General features: G+C 38.9%; 1 protein-coding gene across 1 annotated transcript; it reads right to left on the bottom strand.

Moving 5' to 3' along the window:
- Positions 1-8922: 8922 nt before the first annotated feature.
- LOC138981343 (uncharacterized) lies at positions 8923-11383 on the bottom strand. Its single transcript, XM_070354231.1, has 4 exons — positions 11268-11383; positions 10884-10989; positions 10489-10605; positions 8923-10279 (listed from the first exon to the last, which is right to left on the bottom strand). The coding sequence occupies exons 1-4, from the start codon at positions 11338-11340 to the stop codon at positions 10210-10212; spliced, it is 366 nt and encodes a 121-aa protein (XP_070210332.1). The 5' UTR covers positions 11341-11383; the 3' UTR covers positions 8923-10209.
- Between the last annotated feature and the right edge of the window lie 7864 nt (positions 11384-19247).

Genomic DNA, 19247 nt, shown 5'->3' with positions numbered 1-19247 from the left:
CAAATTAACATGTTGGGCAAATGTGACCGAGAAAACGATGGGGATATACTACGTGTAGGGTTCAGAGCATTCTTACCGTTCATATTTAGTACCAGAATCCCCGATGAGTGAAGATACAACACGAGAAACATACCACATTTATTTTGAAAATGTGCTAACCGTAGACTGGAGTCAATTCAAGGGGCGACACTCTGCACAGTCAATCCGTCGAACTTAAAGCACGACTGAAGGTTTTGAATCGCAAATAACTAAGAGCACAGTCCTTTCTCCGAGTTCAAATGAGGTCTCTATGAAAGATCATCACTTTTTAGCTTAACGCTACACTGGAATTTACCAACATTAATTAAAACAAGAGTTTGTGTGTGACGAAAGCACGACACACTTGAGACAGCCATCACAAAAGTAGATCTTACACGACCCGACCACACAGTCATGCCTATTCAAACTTGAAAATAATTATTAAACTCAGAGCTATGCGCTTTGTTCAATAATGAATTTTTGCGATTTGGTCTATAAATCCCTTAGTGCACTGGGATATCTCAATAACTTTAATAATAATAATAATAATAATAATAATACTAATACTAATAATAATAATAACTGGACATTTTTAAGTGCCTAACCTATGGCTATAGGCCCTTTACACAAATACATATACAGAATAACCTATCGAACAGATTATAACGTAGACCGGTTATATCGCATACAAAACCCACATTAAAACCGATTCCGACTGGTCTTTATTTCTTTATGTAAGCCAAGTTTGCTTTTTTGTTGTTGTTGTTTTGTCTCAGTTATTTGCCTGCTTGTTATATTTTTGTTGTTTGTTTATGAAAGATTATTGTACTTACGCTGTAGAACAGTTATTTGTGATCATCACTATTATTATTATTATAATTATTACTATTATTATTATCATGAAACTTTTGCTTTGCACCAATAAAGGAAAGATGTGTTGGAAGAAGTGTGTTCATGTTTTGAGTGACGGTGTTTTGCTGGAATGAATCTTTATCAGTATTAACAGCCCTGAAAGAAATGCAACTGGATTATCCGCTCCTGAGGAACTACATGCACCTTTGATAGAAGCTGAGGCAAAGAGATAGTGTTTTCACGGGTGTCCTCTGATGTTGGAATTCGAGGAACTTGGTTATCAGATGATGAAGCTGCTAAATGAAACACGTGAAATGTCCACCCAAGTTTCACAGTGGAGACACGTTACGCCCGATTTTGTTCCCAGAAGGCAAAAGCGGTGTGAAAGTATACTGGCTAAAATTGTATTGCAGGAAAGAATCAGAAGCGTTCTAAAAACAGATTAGTTCAGTTATTGTTGTGAATGTTTTCTACACCAAGCATTGTTTTTTTGTTTGAAAGCACAATCAGAATCAAGAAAACTTGAATTCAGCTTAAATAGTGACTGCGTTGGAGAGAAAAATGATATACACACTACAGAAACACAGTCCATCACATCAATATCCACGAAAACTGATTTTTTTAAACTCTCTTTAACTTCATGTGAATTGGGCATAATGACTAGATGTATTGTGAAGAAGTACGAGAACAAAATAAAAGGGTAACCATGTGCTCAGTGTTACGCGCCCAAGACTTTTCCATTTTGTGACTGTTATGGGCGCCAGTCTTCCCCTGTTGCGAACCCCAAGCATTCAAAATGTTCTCCAACCTCCATTTTCATGCCATTATTTTTATATAAATCCAAATGTGCTAGTTTGACATGACAGTAGTGGGAGGTTTGCATTTTAGTTAAGTAACTCAGGCTTGTTCTTTCTGTGTTACACACATTAGTCTGTCGGCCAGTGACCACTTGGGTCAACCCGACGGGGTTGGGGTAGCTACCACACTTTTTTGACAGATTTTAACGATATTATTCTAAATCTAGAGTCTTGGGGCTTTTCGTTATACCGCTTTTGAGAGAAAAAAAACGTGGTTTTGTGTGCGGAAGTGCTAGCATTTGCCTGTGTGAACGGTGACATTCCGGAACTAATTTTCGGCAAACTTAGTTGTTTGCAGCAATGTATTTCAATTTTGTTTTCATTCTTTCTTGAAACTGTTACAGCATGATGCAAAATTACACTATAATAGGTTATATAATACCCAAAAAAAACCTATCTCAGATCTCACACGCTAAAAATATGACAAAGAACAGTAGAGCGACAATCGCAAACCATCTAGCTTCCGGTGATTGAAGGTGTAAGGGAAGTAACTCGCTTCAACGCCATACGATAGGGCACACAACGGTTCTTTCCCTTCGTTTATGAATACAATTCAATAGCAAAACGCTATTTGAAATTAGCATGGGATTTATATATTTTTTTTTAACTCTCTAAGGACGGACAACTCCTATATGGTTTAGGCAAATGAGGCTAATTAGTATGGAAGAAAAAAATAATGTTGCCCCTTGGGGCATTCAAGGCAACAAACAACCACATACATCTGATTTATAATTTAGTGAGACATAAAAAGCTGAATGATAATTTTGCAGTGATTGAAAAAAAAGGATTCGTTTGAGATTGTTGGCAGGGGTGAGCAAAAGTGTGACCGACTCAGCGCAGAGATGATCGAAGAGATTGCTTCGTAGTCTATCAGTGTTGTGACGAGCGTTGGCTAATGGTAACGAGTACAAATCGTCCTTGTCCGATTAAAACCTCGTAACTCGATTTTTTGCGAAATCGACTTTTTTACATCAAAATAATCAGCGATTTTTTCTCGATTTTTTGGTTATTCTGCTGAAAGCCTGAGTTCGTTGGAAGTCAGTAAAATATGGGTGCAAAAATACCTCGTATATCAATTCGTCAAAACCGCGAACCAAAATAACACGTAACTTGAGTTACGAGGTTTTTTTTGGTCGCGTGTTTTTCAGTTTTGGCCGATGAAAACCTCGTATGTCGACTTACGAGTTTTCTCATATCAAAAGACGGCGGCAACTGAACCATTTCCGCGAGATACGAGGTTGCGGTAAGATGTCCCTGCACTTTGAGATTAGGTAAAATTCATTTTACACGTCATTGATAACGCTAGAAATACCCAAATTAACGTAAGCACTTCGTACTGAAATGACATATCACTACAATGGTTACTGCTGAAATGGATTTTTTGTTGTAGTATTAATTTTTCTCTTACTGTGTATGGAATTCGAACAGCAAAGAAGGAGTCATTACTTTAGTTTTCTGACTAATCTACTTTATAATTATCTTTAATTCTGATTTTGTTTAATATATATTTATACATGTATTTGTATGTATTTGAATATGTGTATCGGTCAATCTGTCACGTACTGAGGTTCTGTTCTAGTGTGTGAATACAGTCCGTCATGGCTGGCAGTGGATCCTTCACACCTGAAAGCCAACTCTCTTCGATGGAAGATCTTCGGTGGGTGTGTAGTGTGTGTTTGACTGAAAGTTCTACACCATGGGATTTGGAAACTGAACTTATCACAGGAGACAGCACAGTTCTTATCGACTCAGATGGCATTTCATGGGTTTACTGTGTTCACTGCCATGGACAGTTTCATGTGGAATGTATTGTCCCAACAACTGTAAAGCACGGCGAGAATTGTATCTGTTCGACTTGTTCGCATTAGGAGTCATGTTTCCTGTGTCTGGTGCAAAATCCGCAGGGCTGAGTAGGGGTCAGTTGATGGTCCAACTTTCGCTTGGGAATAAGTCATTGTTTTCCCGGAACAGTGAAAGTAGTAAAACAAACCCAAAACGCCCTTCAAACCACGGAGAGCCCAGTCAACAGCCACGGACGTCCACATACCATGTCTTGTTATGCGAGGAGACACTCTCGGATGAAGATGGAGCTACTCCACCACACCAAGCAGATGATCTTGAGCCCAGCGTTATGCCTAAGACTGCTGACGCTACCAGTCTCTCTGAAACTGCTGAAGCCAGCTGCACCGCCCTGATTGATACTGGTGGTGATGACATTCACTGTTAGATTGTTGGCGGCAATGTTCACTGCGAGCCCTACGTCTTACACACTGATTTTGAGGATGTCTCAGATCAACAATCGTTATACGCTGCACAGTCAGTTAGTCAAGATGAGACTGATAATATGCCCATACTTGAGGATTCACTTGCAGCAGAGTTGCTGTGTCGTCTATTGGCTGAAGAGGACGACATGATACAGTTTGGTCTGTCACATATGCTCGAAGATACTGCCGCCGTTGAAAGCCCAGTCCCAGGTCCATCAGGCACCGGTAATTGTACTCCACTGAGTGTCTACCCAGATGCCATCGATGATATTGAGAATAATAGTGACTCATCATACAAGCCATCATCTGACGAGTCGGACTCGGACAGCTCAACAGAACACTCTGAAGACAACGAGTCAGAGGCTTCAACGATATGTCCAGCTAGTGTTAGCCCGGAACCCGCTTGTGAACGTAACCGTTCTAAACGTCCAAGGAACAAAACGTCGAAGAAGGAAAGTTGGGAGGCTGTGCAAAAAAAGAAACTAAGAATGGAAGGGAAAGCCTACACTGGGTCAAAAAAAAATGTAGTGACAAGAAAGAACCAAGCAGAGGAGAAACGCTGCCGTGAGCAAGGACCACCTTGTACTTCATCTTTCTGTCTCAAATCAAAATACAGACATTGCCATGAAATCATACAAGAGGATAGAACAGCTCTCTTTCAGCAGTTCTGGTCAAACATGGACTGGGGGCAAAGGAAGACGTATGTGGCATCTTTGGTTGATTTTGTACCAACAAAACAGCAAGGGAAACCAGGAACGAGACGGAGAAGGCAGATATTTTGGCCAGCCGAATACGTTGAAGCCATCACGTCTGCAAGAGAAAGTCAACCTTACAAAGTTGTCCAGGTGGACCACACATTCGTCAAGGACTTTTCTGATCTCAGATACTACCAAAGCATTCGGCCAGGGACAGCGTCTGGGGATCCACAAGTGGTTGATATCCGCTGCCTCAAGTACCTGCCTGACGGTACCCTTCACTACAAGCTCCACTATTCTGATGAGTGGCAGCCTTTGCCACAAAGAAGAAGGAGGGCACATGGTGATCCCGGGGTCATCAACCAGCTCTACAGAGCACGGCTGCCAATCAAAGACACAAAGTGGCAGCACCTTCAGCAACCCAAGGAGGTTCTTCCAGCTGACTACCACTACTATTACGACGGCCTACCTCATGGTTGCTAAACTCTTCAAGCACATGAGTTGTGGTACTGCATTACCACTAGGTGTTCAAGAAACTTTCGATGTCTGTTTGCACTAAGATATCTGATGTTTTCAATAATTATCCTGTTTACTAAGCCTATAAGAAAATGGTTTTTATTTTGACTTTTACACATTTATGCAAACAAAGAAGTTATTAATTTATCAGCTTAGTTTTTGTTGATTAAGAACAACGATTACCAGAAGATTGTAAGATCCTTTAACTCAAGAACGAAGATAAATTGGTTCGTATCATCAACACACAATCAACGATTATGAGGAAATAACAAATTTGTTTGTACTACGTTCTGGGGCCATTGTTTTCCATGTTATGTATGTGAACTTTTAACATTCTTTATGATATGGCTACATTACAAAACCTTGTAAGTCTTAAAAAATGGTCGTGTTTTAAAACGAAAAACTCGTATCTTGCAATTTTGTTGAATAATGGGCGTTTTACATGCTTGAAATTCTATTTGATTATATACATAACTTTGTTTGTGTTTCTAAATCATGTGCAAAAATATTTGGATTTTTTTGATTAAAAGTTATTTTTTTATGACGTTTTTTGTGTTTTTCTCGAAACGCTAAAAATCGAGTTACGAGGTTTCAATCGGACAAGGACGAAATGTGTGTAGTTGTGGTGTGTGTGTGTTTGCGCGTTGGTTTGGATTATGGGTGTAATTTGTAAAACAGATGTGACAGTAATAATGGAGTTCACATCAATGGAAAAATTGCGCTAATGTCCAGTGAAACGTTTACCTTTACTGTACCAATTGACACTAACGCAATTTTTCCACGTTGATTAACAACGTCAGCATGCGTAACAATCATTACTACATGTATCAAACTATATTTTACTGTTTCTCAAACCCACTGTCTTTAACATTTGTTTACAGTTTCACTTGCCAATAACTTGCTGCTGATGATATCTGAATCATGTTGCTGATGATATCTGAATCATGTTCAATTAACATTAACAATGTATAATTATGCCAATTATGTTTTTCACTAATGCACCAAAACTCCATTTTCTAGACTTCTTTTTACAATCCAAGCAGTTGCTATTTTCCTAACTCAAACATTTCTCGATCAATCCAAACTATTTTTAAGCTGTGTAACATAACACATTTTCTTTTCCATTTTTTAATTTTTTTATCTCGTCATTTGTTGTTGACAAATAAATATAATTATTTCATAACTCAAACATTTCTCGGTCAATCCAAACTATTTTTAAGCTGTGAGTGTGACATAAAACAATGTACATATCGTCGTCGCCATGGCAAAATTGCGCTAATGTCAAGTGAAATGTTGTTTACCTTTACTGTACCAATTGACACTAACCCAATCTTCCCATGTTGACGACAATATTTTATTTAAAATTGATTTCAGGATTTTGTTAACATAACACATTTTCTTTCCCATTTTTAATTTTTCTATCTCGTCATTTGTTGTTGACAAATAGATTTAACTAGTGACACCCGTGCTACGCACGGGATTTTTTTCTTTATAAATTACAGAATTAATTGTGAATAAGCAACAAAAACGTGTTAAATGTTTGATGGCATCATACAAAACAAAATGCCATACATTTATTGGGAGAAAATAGTGTGCACAGTACAATAACAGTTTTACACATCAGCAAATAGGAAAAAGTAACAGTTGGTACTGTGAACAATAAAACGCCTATCAAATTTTCATATAATTGGGAAAGGATAAAACAGCGTTAATGTGTGCCCTTTTATGAGATTTCAGTTATTGTGGACAGTCTGAGAATTCAGTCAATGTGACAAAATGATTTTGTCACGCTTCAATTAAGATGCATGTTAGTTAAAATGTACAAAAACAATATGTAACACCAATTATATAATTGGGAAAGAAATCTTGTTGCAGTTAGCCGACAGCTCGAGTCACCCACAATGAAATGTTTGTACGATCTTTCTTTCTTTCTTTCTTTATTTGGTGTTTAACGTCGTTTTCAATCACGAAGGTTATATCGCGACGAGGGAAAGGGGGGAGATGGGATAGGGGAAAGGGGGGAGATGGGATAGAGCCACTTGTTAAGTGTTTCTTGTTCACAAAAGCACTAATCAACAAGAAGAGCAAACGCTCGATCGAGTCACTTTCGTAGTTCTGAATATTATATGAGGCATCAGATGGACAGGAAGAAATTGCTATTCACAACACAATGCATACCTGAAGAATTCAAGACATACCTGTGACCTTGAAAAAGGTCAAAGGTCACCAAAGCAGACGTCAAAGTGTAGAGGTCACTGGGAGTCACGTTCACATAAAATTTGAGCCCGGTCACTTTTATAGTTTCCGAGAAAAGCCCAACGTTAAGTTGTGTGTTGCCGAACAGAAAAGGCTAGTTATCTCCCTTGTTTTTCTGATAACGTTCGTAAAAGGCTACAGATGTAAATACTTTGATGTAAAGAATAATCCTACAAAGTTTCAATCACATCCGATGAACTTTGTCAAAGATCTAATGTCTAATTTTTCCTTTGACGCTGACCTGTGACCTTGAAAAAGGTCAAAGGTCAACGAAACCATCGTTAAAGTGTAGAGGTCATTGGAGGTCACGACTAAACAAAATATGAGCCCGATCGCTTTGATAGTTTCCGAGAAAAGTCCAACGTTAAGGTGGTGTCTACGGACGGCCGGCCGGCCGGCCGGACAGACTAACACTGACCGATTACATAGAGTCACTTTTTCTCAAGTGACTCAAAAAATTGCTCCAGGGGCTTGCAACGTAGTACAATATATGACCTTACTGGGAGAATGCAAGTTTCCAGTACAAAGGACTAAACATTTCTTACATACTGCTTGACTAAAATCTTTACAAACATTGACTATATTCTATACAAGAACCACTAAACAAGGGTAAAAGGAGAAACATAATCCGTTAGTCGCCTCTTACGACATGCGGGGTGCAGAGAAATAAGGATGTGGAAAAGAAGACTTTTGGTAAGTGAAATAAAGGTGATGGATCCAGTCAGATAGAAATAAGACAACAAGAAAAGAATTGGAAATCTGCAGGGAATAGTAGGGAGAGTTTTCTTGGAAGGAAATATAGGTGAAAGGACTGGTAAGGCAGAAATAAGACAAAAGAAGAGAAGTAAAGGGGTGGGGTAGCTCTGTGGAAACACTCCCGCCGCGTGAAGGCGACCCCATGGGAGCGTTTGTACGATCGACTGCACTTAAATTAGCGGCTACATTGACATAAGTGAAGTACATAAATGTGCAAAAAATGTGCCCATAGAACAATATTTTTACACATCACCATACATGTCTTGAGCTGTCTTGAGACAGGAAAAAAACAACCAGCGTTAAATGGAACAACATGTTTGCACTTTGGCAAACATGTGAATAAAAAGTAGTTAAAATGTGAAGTTGGTTCTGCGAACAACAAAAGTTTACATATTGTTTGCTTGTTTGTTTGCTTAACGCCCAGCCGACCACGAAGGGCCATATCAGGGCGGTGCTGCTTTGACATTTAACGTGCGCCACACACAAGACAGAAGTCGCAGCACAGGCTTCATGTCTCACCCAGTCACATTATTCTGACACCGGACCAACCAGTCCTAGCACTAACCCCATAATGCCAGACGCCAGGCGGAGCAGCCACTAGATTGCCAATTTTAAAGTCTTTGGTATGACCCGGCCGGGGTTCGAACCCACGACCTCCCGATCACGGGGCGGACGCCTTACCACTAGGCCAACCGTGCCGGTAAGTTTACATATGCATTGTGCACAGAGAAGCAAAATGTTTACAGATCACCATGCATATGTATAGAGAAAAACACTCTCACACAACGCTAAATGTGCAAATGAACTGTGTGCACATCGTCATGCTTACAATTGAGAGCTGGAGAAAAAGACAGCACTAATGATCGCAATAAAGAACACTATCATAGTTGCACATCAGTACACCCGTACTTGCAAAAAGTACACAAAAGTACAGTTTGTTCACACACACACACACACACACACACACACACACACACACAGTAGCAAACTCAAGGGGATTGAGAAAATGCAATCATGTGCAAAATGAACAAAATATCAATGTATATATGTAACAACTAAAACCACACACAACACACTGAACTAAAGTTGCAAAGGTGTGTACAAAGAGAATAAAAACAAATATTTACACATCACCAACTTAGGTTTGAAATGATCTGAATGCAAACATAGTTGCACATCCAGTCACTCTGTGAGGCAAGTACCCTGACTTTGACAACAAAAGCTATCTTTCCAGACCATCATCAACCAATTTTCAGATGCAGAACACATGTAATGAGCGCTTTTGCTGCTAGCCCTGCTTACCTCCCCTGGCGCGAGCGCTAGAGGACACGGGGAAAAAATCGCTTCTTTGCGATGTGTAAATCGGTACTTTTCTATTTTATTCTGCAGCTTAGGTAACTGCGCATAGTCTTCATTGTTTTTTTTAAATGTGTGGTGTCGAGGTATGTCCGAATCATATGCTACCCATCTTTTACACATGGCGCAGTTACCTAAGCTGCAGAAATTAAATAGAAAAGTACCGATTTACACATCGCAAAGAAGCAATTTTTAACCCGTGTCCTCTAGCGCTCGCGCCAGGTAGGTAAGACGCTTCTCTCCCTTGGGCCCAGGGAGGTGACCAATGCTAGCAGCAAAACCGCTCATTGTAAAAAGTACATCAATAGTTTGTTCACACACTGTAGCAGCTAAATTGGGTGTGGGTTGTGGATCATGGTGTTGCACATCAGCAAATAGGAATGAAAAAGTAACCCATTGGTAAATATACAGTGGGTTCTGTCGTTAAATGGTGCCCTTTTATGAGATTTCAGTCAATGTGGACAGTCTGAGAATTCAGTCAATGTGACAAAATGATTTTGTCACGCTTCAATTAAGAAGCATGCTAGTTAAAATGTGTAAAAACAATATGTAACACCAATTATAGAATTGGGAAAGAAATCTTGTCGCAGTTCGCGTCACCCACAATGAAGAGTGGACAAAGTTGTCGATACCTGATCACTAACTGCAGCGGAAGAGAGTGGACATCCCCCGATCTGTCGCCTTGTCTGCGGAAGCGAATGACGTCTTCCTATGTGAAGAAAATGAGAAAAAAAGAATATATAGATTGTACACAGGTGTATGGGTAAAATTGAACTTGAGCGTGTTAAATTCATAGCTCATAATTCAGGGGCATTTAAGTCTCCAAATTTGCAGAACGTGCACTTGCAATCACCCAAATAAATTAAAAATGCTGAAATTTGTAGAATCTGCATTTGCTATCAATTCATTGGGATTTACCTGTCAAGTGTGGACAAAGTTGTCGATGTCTGGTCGATGCCTGAACACCAACAGCAGCGGAAGAGAGTGGACATCCCCCTATCTGTCGCCTTGTCTGCGGAAGAGAATGACGTCTTCCTATGTGAAGAAAATGAGGAAAAAGAAAATGAGGAAAAAGAATATATAGATTGTACACAGGTGTATGGGTAAATTTGAACTTTAGCGTGTTAAATTCATAGCTCATAATCTCATAATTCAGTGGCATTTAAGTCTCTAAATTTGTAGAACGTGCACTTGCAATCACCCAAATAAATTAAAAATGCTGAAATTTTTAGAACCTGCATTTGCTATGACCCAAATTACTGAAAAATGCTGAAGTTTGGAGCACAATCATCCGTCAATTAATTGGGGTTTACCTGTCAAGGGTGGACAAAGTTGTCGATGCCTGATCACTAACTGCAGCGGAAGAGAGTGGACATCCCCCGATCTGTCGCCTTGTCTGCGGAAGCGAATGACGTCTTCCTATGTGAAGAAAATGAGGAAAAAGAATATATAGATTGTACACAGGTGTATGGGTAAAATTGAACTTGAGCGTGTTAAATTCATAGCTCATAATTCAGGGGCATTCGTCGCGATATAACCTTCGTGGTTGAAAACGACGTTAAACACCAAATAAAGAAAGAAATTCAGGGGCATTTAAGTCTCTAAATTTGCAGAACGTGCACTTGCAATCACCCAAATAAATTAAAAATGCTGAAATTTGTAGAACCTGCATTTGCTATCAATTCATTGGGATTTACCTGTCAAGTGTGGACAAAGTTGTCGATGCCAGGTCGATGCCTGAACATAACAGCAGCGGAAGAGAGTGGACATCCCCCTATCTGTCGCCTTGTCTGCGGAAGAGAATGACGTCTTCCTATGTGAAGAAAATGAGGAAAAAGAAAATGAGGAAAAAGAATATATAGATTGTACACAGGTGTATGGGTAAATTTGATCTTAAGCGTGTTAAATTCATAGCTCATAATTAAATTTTATTTCTCAAATAGATCAGATAGATGTAGCTGTTGTAAACTTTGCGATTGTGAAGGAAATGTATCGGCAGAATACATCGCGCGTCATGAATCGTAGCGCCGCGCGTTGTAAATCGCAACGCTGCACAACGCGCCGCGCGCTGTGAATCCACTTCGGAAAAAATTCTCCATTTCTAACCCCTATCTGTCGCCTTGTCTGCGGAAGAGAATGACGTCTTCCTATGTGAAGATAATGAGGAAAAAGAAAATGAGGAAAAAGAATATATAGATTGTACACAGGTGTATGGGTAAATTTGAACTTTAGCGTGTTAAATTCATAGCTCATAATTCAATTCTATTTCTCAAATAGATCAGATAGATGTAGCCGTTGTAAACTTTGCGATTGTGAAGGAAATGTATCGGCAGAATACATCGCGCGTCGTGAATCGCAGCGCTCCTCGTAGCGCCGAACGTTGTAAATCGCAACGCTGCACAACGCGCATCGCGCTGTGAATCCACTTCGGAAAAAATTCTCAATCTCTAATTCCCCCCCACCCCACTTCCTCATGTATGGCCTATGCGAGAGAGAATGGCAAAATCACAATGGAATAAACCCTGTGTGTCCTGTCTCATGTCCCCACACTCTTGACATACAGGTAAGTAAGTGTCACCCAATGAACAGACTTTCTTGTAACTTTTATTCGTCTATTCGATGCAACTGTTTGGTACTCAACATTTGTACTTAGTCGCTATGGTGAAAATCTGAAAGAACAAACAAAATCCATACTCAGAACATTTGTGAAACAAAATACTTTTCCAACTCAAGGGAAGTAATCAAAATCACACTCACTAAACCACATTGAAGTGGAGTACACCAAAAACGAAATGATTAAATACTGTACGATTTCCAACAATTGAAAGGTTTTAGGCAGCAACTCTTCTGCAAAATCTTGTTAGAGCGTCTTTGCTATTAAATAAACGATTCTCAACAAAAAAGAGATCTACAATGATGTCAAACTGCCCACACGGCCACAGTCAGTTGCTGACGTAACCAAAACCACACGTTCCGTGGCACTTCGAGTCACGAACTCTAAATGCAAATGAAAGGCATCAAAACCAACCTAAATCATAGTCATGGTCATATAAAACCTAGAATATAATCATACTGAGTTGTTATCCTCATATATAAAGAATGAAATTGCTTACTTGTTGTGTTTTTACGGGTTTAGCAAGTTTTGACAGAGCTGGGACAGCTGCTCAGTGCTGCCGGTTCCGAGCAGACGACACTTTCGAAAGCGAGGTCGGAACCTTAAAATTTGCGGATCGTAGCACAATAGGAACAAAACGAAAGTAAAGATAAATTCTGGTTACAGTACACTGTGGCAGAATGGTTTCGGAACACTTTAAGAAGGAGACTGACTTACCTGTCTCGCTTGTCGATGCCTGACTTGAACAAATACACTTGCCGAGTCGGGCTTGTCGATGCGTTTCCGTGCAGCAGGAAGTGATGTCCCGATCGTTTAACAGCCAATGGGGAGGCCTTCCGGTCGCGTCGTCTGCTAGAACATGGCGCGCCAGAATGCCAGAAAAAGCCATTTGGCTTCGGAATCGGCTAATCTAACCGGGCGCATCGTGTGCGCCGCAAAATGTTTCCAGATACCCTTGAGATCGGGGCCCAAATCGGCCGGGTTTGGGAGGAGATAGCGATGCAAGGCCCCAAAACGGTCGCGTATTATAATATAGATTATTTTCATAACTCAAACATTTCTCGATCAATCCAAACTATTTTTAAGCTGTGAGTGTGACATAAAACAAAGTACATATGGTCGTCGACATACAAAAAATTGCGCTAATGTCCAGTGAAACGTTTGGTTTTACTGTACCAATTGACACTCGCGCAATTGTTCCATGTTGACGGCAATATCTTACTTAAAATTGATTTCAGGATTTTGTTAACATAAACATTTTTTTTCCCCGTTTTGAATTTTCTATCTCCTGATTTGTTGTTGACAAATAAATGTAATTATAATACTACCTCATTGCACTTCCCAATGTCTTGTTACTGGTGCTATTATTAGAATGATGTTCAATTAACAATGTTACATTTATTTATCAATCAGTGAAAGAAAGTACATTTAAACAATAAATGTATTACATTTATTGTTTAAATGTACTTTCTTTCACCTTTTGTACTTTTCTATCGCATGATTCGTTGTTGACAAATACATGTCATTCCAATATTCCTATCCATGTGTTGCATTGTTGTGCAAGATGACTGAGTGTGTGCATATATATATATATATATATATAATATATATAATATATATAATATAATATGATATATGATAAATATAATATATAATATATGTGTTGTAACTATAGACGCTTGGTCTGTGCACCTTGAAGAAGGCCTGCGGGCCGAAAATTTGGATTTAAAAAGATGCGACATTCTGGCTTGGTTTTGGACTTTTTATTGTGTTGTTTATATATATATGTGGGCGTCTCTGATACTGAGCACAGACCAAAAATTGATAGGTGTACAACTTTGGGGATGTGTTTGGACACATTGCTGCAAATATGACAGAACCAAATGTTATTCATTTGCCTTCTGAGGCATTTTACTAATAAAATGAACGCTCAATATTACAAAAATCTGTTCTTGTGAATTTATAATATATTTTTGTAATCCGATGAGCGAGTCAAAATGGCGACGAAATGTGTGACATCGGTCAACACGCAACTTTGAAGTGCTCGTTTTTTTAAAATTACACAGTTTTCAAATGCGATACAGGTGTTGAAAATACCACAAAGGATGAAAGTTAAATGATGCTAAGCAAAGTTGATAAATGACAAGGCATTTCGCCTAAACAGGCACGGTAAAAAGTCGGTCGCGTACATCCATTTTTCAAGAAAATATGAGAGTAGAATCATCTAAGGCCAGCAAAGCACATACACTAACATATTCAATAACAAATGGTCTCAAGAACTCACATTTTCACTGGCTTCTTTGTGCTGTGAATAGCAAGTCGAATCACACTATGGATGTCTCTTATGAAATCATTATGTTGCCATACCCCAAAGATTCAAGAGACATTTGACTTTGGAAAAAACACTCCTGAGAACACACCACAAGCATGTTACTCTCCAAACAGTGAATTTTGAATGACAAAATCGATTTAAAATTCAGTAAAATCAATAAAAAAAATATATAATCGAAATGCTGCAAGGCTTGTTTGAATTTTGTTCAAAACTCAAAATAGATGTACACACCAAATGGCTACTGGTTTTGACAAGCAAATTCAATGCAATTTATTCTTCAAAATGACGAAATGGAACGCTGAACGTCATTACAATACGTAATTTCGTCGTGACGTCATCCGTACCGGCCTCAAAAGTTCACAAGATCTCACCTAAAAAGAAGAAAAAAGAGGTAAGTTTTCTGCTTGGTTCCGTTTATTTTCTTGTCTTTTCGTGGACATCTCTTCGCACAAAGATTATAACTTTCAGATGTTAGTAAACATCGTCAAAATCAAAGAAAAATATCAAACCTTAACTGTTTTTAACGGACAAAAGTTTACTTTTCTTCATCAAAAGTTTGAATTGAAATTTAGTTTGGGACAACAGATCTACCTACAAAATTTCACTAAGATCGGTGAGAAAATGGGGTTTAACGGTTTTTTACACTGCCAAAACTTTGGTTTTTGTCTTGAAAAGTATGTTATGATATTCAGTTAGAAACAACAGACCTACTAACCAAATTTCACAAAAATCGGCTTAAAAATGAGATTTAACGGACTTTTAACTGCCAAAAATATTGCTTTTTTTCTCTTGAAAAGTATGTGTTTCAGTTTAATTAAGAACAACGGACTACTATGCCAATTTTTGTGACAATCCAACTTTAAATTACAAAATGTCACACTCTCCGTGCCAAGATTGAAGACGCCCACATATATATATATTATATATATATTTTTTTTATATATATATATATATATATATATATATATATATATATATATATATATATATATATATATATATATATACATGTAGTCCATTTCAGAACACATTTACCATACACAAAACCCTCGCTTGCATAATATTGATCGGGAACAAAACAAGATTTTTTCCTTCAAATAACTTGCGTTATTTAATCATTTCACTATTTCACGCAAGCACTCGGACAAGTGTCACACACAAACACCCTGCCATGACTGTTTTTTGAAGAAACCACTTTGACCATTCACCTAAAAATTACATGAAGAAACGTCTGGGAACCTGCTGATTTGAATCAGCAAAATTTTTTGTCCTTCTTTGTGCTTACTATTCCCGTTTAGAGGGTTGGGTTCACAGCGGGCATAGAAGTTGAACCGCTTATCTGACATTCTTTAATGGCATATCATTGGAAAGGTAAGGTAATCATACAGATTTTGACGTCAATTAAAGTGGCGTCACTTTGTTCGTATTTATGTAGTGATGACGTATTTTTGTTTCTTTAAAATATGGATACCAGCAAAGTCGCAGCTATTTGGGTGTTTCATTTAAATCATTTGAAAATATGCAAGACATAAAATACAACTACAAGTTTTAATCGGAAGTAAGTAAAACATGTTATGGTGCATCCTAATAGGGGAAGGGACCCTAATATGGACCACGTTTCACGCTGCTAACTAGCTTGTTTTTTTGCAAAGCTGTTTCATTTTGTGTTTGGTAGTTGTTCTCTCTTTCGTAAATCTTGAAGACTAATTAGAGAGAACTAGCTTTTACAGTCATTTGCTAAAAATAAAATACAGAAAAAATCACAACTGGTCCATATTAGGGGCCTGGCCTAACATGATACAACTTGCAACTTACCATGCAAGTCAGCCTAATTGAAATATGCTTCAGATTTACAGGTTTGGATTCGACGAGAACTGTATTTGAAACACAAGAGGAAACTGTTTAAAACAAATCAAAAACAGAGAGAAAATTATTGAAATGATCAACTTTCACGTAAAGAAGTATAATTTTTTTTAAATCTCGAGGGCTAGTTATAGGTCATTTTCAGCAAGATTCTTGAGAATGACTGAAACCGTCCTTTATCTTTTCTTTTCTTCTATTTGTTGAAGGTGGTCCATATTAGGGAACACAGAGATACTTCGAGTTTTTGCTATAATTTTTTGTTTGTGACAGAAACTCAGGGTCATAGATCCAGGGCCGGACTACCGGGGGGGTTATGGGGGTTGCGCAACCCCCCCCCCCCCCCTAGCCTAAACATGTACCTTACTTATTTAATTTTTTTTTTATTATTGCTTATTTTATGCCGTTTCATGCAAGGAGCGACCATTTTCCTATCTCAGAATATGACCTACCCGTCAGCTTCAGGGGGCTTCGCCCCCTGACCCCCACAACGAGGGGTGGTGGGTGGGTTCTAGGGTTTCCGGACCCCCCCCCCCCCCCAGCCAAAAAATAAAAATATTGAATGAGGTATGCATTTCTTTATTTTACATTGAGTTTCAATTTTTGGGGTATTAATCAGTGACAAAATCTGCTGCCTTAAACTGGTAATGATCATCCTCAGAATGCACCAGATTGCACCATTTTGCATCCTTTTTTTCAAAATTTCCGGGGGGTCATGCCCCCGGACCCCCCTAGCAAGCTAGGCGCTTCGCGCCGTCCGTCGTCTCGGCGCTTCGCGCCTTCACACCCATATCTTCACAATATACTTTTGAAAAAAACCAGTCATAAAATGAACTGATCCGCCCCTGCCGCCTGGGGGGACATCCGCCTGGGCCACCACTGGCAACCCCCCCCCCCCCCCCTCCTCTTCGCCTAGTCCGGCCCTGAGATCTATACAGACGGGATCGCAGTTGGCGATCCTGTCAAGGGATATCTATGCTCAGGGCCAACACTGCTAAGGTGTAGCGAATACAGTCTTAGCTGTCCTATAATGCAATTGTTGTGTGTTTATAGCTTTGTCTTTGGAGAGAAATTGGTCGATTTTAAGCGTCAGATTTAGAGTGAACGAAGCTAAAAGTTTAAGAAAAAAAACAAAAGGGAGAAAAAAAAACTAACGGTTTTGTGCGTCCACAACTTTTTCGACATGTGCAAGTTATCAAGAGAGGATGCATTCAGCGAGTACAACTGTTCTGAGTGCTCTGGTATCATTAGTTTGTCAGAACGAAAGGTGGTCCATATTAGGACCCAGTCCATATTAGGAGGCCCTTCCGCTATAATTTGCACGTGTACATGTGACGTCACAAACATACACACCTTCCTAATCTTGACTGCACTGGTGCTATGGAAGGTCTGCTAAAAGTTCATCTCGGGAAATCAATATTTTAGCAATGGTTGTCGACATTTTATCCCCAAAAAACACCTAATGTTTGGATTGTGAGTTATAAGGGGAAATTCTTTGGGACGAATACAATTTTCCCTCATTCTTTTACTCCTTTCTTCTGTTCAGCAATGTGCTTATTGGAAGCACACATGCCGAATGCAAATGATCAGAGGTACCTTAATTGTTATTTAAGTGAGATAAAATGACAAATGATTCAAGTGATGACGTGTTTCAACGCTATTATCACACCACAGCCAGTTTATTTTGATGTTCCCCCAGGTTTGTTCCTTCGTAAGTAAGTTGACATGAAGGTTTAAAATGTATAATAGTATTTTACACACAAAGGTGGGAATCAAGTTATTTCACAATCGTCATGCAGTGAGTGTGTGCAGAAGCAGTTCTTTGGAAATCAGTGGATAGCAAGTCTAATAATAATACTGTGAGTGATCACAGTTTTTTTTATGGTTTTTCTGTGGCATATTTACACGAGTATACATAATTATGAAGGGTCGGAGCTGAAGGGGCGTGTCATCAGACACTGTGACACATTCTTAAAACAACAGAGAACTCAGAAGAAACCAACACCAAAGACGCCAAAAGTCTACTTCTTTTAGCTATATATCACCCAGCTCCGAAAAACCCCCAGCCCTGAAATAGTTTTTTCAGTACAATTTACCGTCTTACAGGCACACTAATGATCTCATCAAAACAGTTTGGCTTATCATCTTAGATCTGACCAGGCTTTTATTTGGGGTAAGACCATTCCTTCAATTTGTCTCATGCCATAATAATTACCACTGTACACAGGTAGCATTTAGACTATTTGTTTCTTTAGTATGTGACAGAGTGGAGGGATGTTCTTATTTCACGTAAAAGCCTGAATCCAAACTGTGTTAGCTCTGAAACATTCAAAGATAAGTCTGGTTTGTCTCCAACAACAATAAGAAAGAGAAAGCGAGAGAGAGGGACCCCTCCCACACACACACACACACACACTCACACTCACCCAACCACATCTTACGCATGTACATATCGTTTCAGATATCCGTCTCCGTTTCTTCATGTAAAAAGTGTGATTAACCTGTTGCATGTGATATCCGCTCTTGTTACAAAATGTTCAACAAAACATCATTGGAAAATTACTAAGTCTACGGACATCCATTGACACGACCTAATTCTGCTGAATCGTATGTCTCTTTTGACTGCTTAGAAAAGCGAAGGACGGAAATAACATTTTCTCAAAGCCAAATTGGATGTTGCAATGATGTACAAAATATGTTTATTTCTTTATTAATGATAAAAAAATCGCACTTGGTGAAAACCATTGGTGTACCACAAGCACTTAAAGCTACCAACACGTCATAGCATACATGGACGACACTAACACTAGCACACACACAAAAAACCGGCCCGTAACCAACAAGAATTATTCGCCAAAGCGTTACATAATT

Source organism: Littorina saxatilis, linkage group LG12 (assembly GCF_037325665.1).
Source record: "Littorina saxatilis isolate snail1 linkage group LG12, US_GU_Lsax_2.0, whole genome shotgun sequence".
Classification (NCBI taxonomy): Eukaryota; Metazoa; Mollusca; class Gastropoda; order Littorinimorpha; family Littorinidae; genus Littorina; species Littorina saxatilis.
Note: the sequence above shows the minus strand (reverse complement) of the source record. Positions and strands in the feature narration are given on the sequence as shown.